This window comes from Tachysurus vachellii, chromosome 3 (genome assembly GCF_030014155.1).
Source record: "Tachysurus vachellii isolate PV-2020 chromosome 3, HZAU_Pvac_v1, whole genome shotgun sequence".
In the NCBI taxonomy this organism is placed as follows: Eukaryota; Metazoa; Chordata; class Actinopteri; order Siluriformes; family Bagridae; genus Tachysurus; species Tachysurus vachellii.
In genome coordinates, this window is record NC_083462.1 from 7,771,362 (window position 1) to 7,774,286 (window position 2,925).

The 2,925-nt window shown below is 39.4% G+C and overlaps 1 protein-coding gene across 1 annotated transcript in view; it reads left to right on the forward strand.

Annotated features, from left to right (window-relative positions):
• Positions 1–2,145, forward strand: part of med10 (mediator complex subunit 10) — a 2,641-nt gene extending 496 nt beyond the window's left edge. The window contains exons 2-4 of the mRNA XM_060864856.1: positions 450–533; positions 1,568–1,670; positions 1,801–2,145. Coding sequence (XP_060720839.1) covers positions 450–533; positions 1,568–1,670; positions 1,801–1,896 — 283 coding nt within the window. The 3' untranslated portion in view covers positions 1,897–2,145. The remainder of the gene's footprint in view (positions 1–449; positions 534–1,567; positions 1,671–1,800) is intronic.
• The last annotated feature ends 780 nt before the right edge of the window (positions 2,146–2,925 follow it).

Below are 2,925 nucleotides of genomic sequence, written 5' to 3' on the forward strand. Positions count from 1 at the left end.
CTCTAGAAGTCTCAGGATGACATTAAAGCCAGTTAATATTTGTTATTTTACCCCAGGAAGGAGTTTAAAATGGATAACAAAGGTTTGTGTGGGTGATAAGTACAGTGATTAGTCCATGGGAACAGTAGTGATCAGTGATTGGTTGTTGATAACAAATCTGACCCCTGATTGGTCCATAGGAATAATTAATATATGTAATTAATGCTGAGAAAATGCCTATATTACACCAGGACAGAAACTAACATCTGGTCCAAAGGACACTAGATTTTTCGCTATGTGATTTCTCTACGTTTTTCTCTTGTGAAATAAAATTGCTTAAAGGTTTTAAAAAGTCAAAACTTTTTTTGAAACCTGTTTTTATGAATGAATTACAGTCAGAATACATTTGTGGAATAGAGGCCTGTTTGAGGCCCCTAACAACATCATGGCTGTTATGTCGTTTTCTGCAGAAATCTGATGATCACAGGACTGCAAGATATTGAAAAGTGCCGGCAACAGCTTAACGACATCCATGTACCTTTGGAAGCATTTGAGTGAGTAACACTTTACACTTTCTCTGGATGCTGTTATTTATGTGGGACAGACCTTTTTTACGGTTTCAGTGAACAGAAGTTTCCAAGTCTTTATAAAGATTTTAAATCTGATTGGGGTCTGTGCTTTGACTGGGTCATCCGAACCCATTTAGATGCTGGGTTTTGAATCACACCAGTGTAGCACTGGCAGTATGCTTAGGGTTGTTGTCCTGTTGGAAGGTGAGTCTCTTGCAGAATTGATTGGATCTGGTTTTCTTTTAGCATTACCCTGTATTTGACTCTATGGCCTTAACCCTAGCCAGTTTCTCACTCCCTATTGCCACAACATGATGCTACCACCACCATGCATCACTGTGTGAATGGATAAGTGCTGTCTGCAAATCTTATAGCATTTTGTGTTATAACCAAATAATCAGACCAGAGAAACTTTTCATGCATGTCTACCAAGCCTCTCACATACCTTTTGGAAAACTTGTTTGGCTTTTTTAGTAGTTTTTTTTTGGGCGCTTCTGTTCCAGAGTTTTTCTTGAGCTCTTGGCTGCTTGTCTAACTTATGATTTTCTCACCACGTCACCGGTTTTTCATATTTTCAAAGTAACTAAAACCACTCTCACTCACTCATTTTCTACCGCTTATCTGAACTACCTCGGGTCACGGGGAGCCTGTGCCTATCTCAGGCATCATCGGGCATCAAGGCAGGATACACCCTGGACGGAGTGCCAACCCATCGCAGGGCACACACACACTCTCATTCACTCATGCAATCACACACTACGGACAGTTTTCCAGAGATGCCAATCAACCTACCATGCATGTCTTTGGACCGGGGGAGGAAACCGGAGTACCCGGAGGAAACCCCCGAGGCACGGGGAGAACATGCAAACTCCACAAACACAAGGCGGAGGCGGGAATCGAACCCCCAACCCTGGAGGTGTGAGGCGAACGTGCTAACCACTAAGCCACCGTGCCCCCTGTAACTAAAACCAGTCGTCTTTAAATTATACTCCTTTAATCATTTTTATTTTTCCTGACAGATACATCGACCAGGGCCGCAATCCACAGCTTTACACCAAAGAGTGTCTGGAGCGAGCCTTGGCTAAAAATGAACAGGTGAAAGGGAAGATCGATACCTTGACGGTGAGGCAACATTTTAACAACACATTTAACCACATTTCAAGTCTCTAGTCAGATATAATATACGTTAATTGAGCACAGATATATTCTACAAACCTGCCCTCTTCTAACATCTCCTCACATCTCTCTACAGAAGTTTAAAAGTCTCCTCATCGTTGAGCTGGGGAAGGTTTTTCCTGAAGAAATGGCCAAATATAAAGCGATTCATGGAGACGACCCTCCTTCATAGTCACATAAGGAATCAGCAAATCCACTGTACATATGTCCATATTCACACATTTTCCACAGTTAAGAACATCAATCATGATTTACATTTCTACAGCTTTTTCCAACGTTTGTATTTGCATTTGTATTCCTCAGAGATATTGTGTCACTGTAACGGCGCAATCTGAACTTTTTTTTTGTGTGCGTGTAACGGATTGTAATTTACTTTTGCCTTTGTGTTATGAAATAAATAATTACTGTATTATACTATAAAGCTGTGTTATTTCTCAACCGTTCAAAAAGAGAACTAGAAGAAAAAAATACCGTGGAAACATATTTGCAAAAATTTCATATCTCGCTAAATTACAGACCGTTTCTCACTTAAATCCTTGGGCTGTGCATTCAGCTCCAATAATGCTTGGTAATTACTCTGGAAAAAAAAAAAAAAGCTCACGGCACGGTGTGATGACGCAAGTAAAAAGCCTATCAAAGGATGATTTCTGTTGAATGTCCTTCACTAAAGTTTCTCTCATTCTCACAAATGCGTAGTTTAGTTGCAAAGCAGAAATGTTCAACAGACTTATTTTTCATTACTTAACAAATGTCATTTTATTAGAATATGGTGTTCAAATGCTTAACTCACACAAGTTGTGTGTGTGTGTGTGTGTAGAGACTTTCCTGCTGCTAGTTAAATTGCAGGGTGATATCACTTGCTAGTGTTAAAATGCTAAACCATGCAAATTGATGAAGCTACCATTTACATAAAACAGTGTTTAAAAGGTAAAAAGTGTGCTTACTTTGTCTAGTAAATCAGCCATGGCTGTGTTGTATGATTCCTGAAGCTTTCTTAGATAAAGTTACAGGTGATAAGTTTATTGTTATTGGTCGATTAGCGCCCGATCAGTGACCTGTCATTTTTCAAGTTAGGAAAACATACGTTTTTATTCTTATAAATGTGGTTTTAAAGGTGTTAATGCTGTCTGAATTCATCTAAAACATCATTGCTGTAGTAACTGCTTACACTTGTATGGTGGATGTTATGTGTAAATGTGTG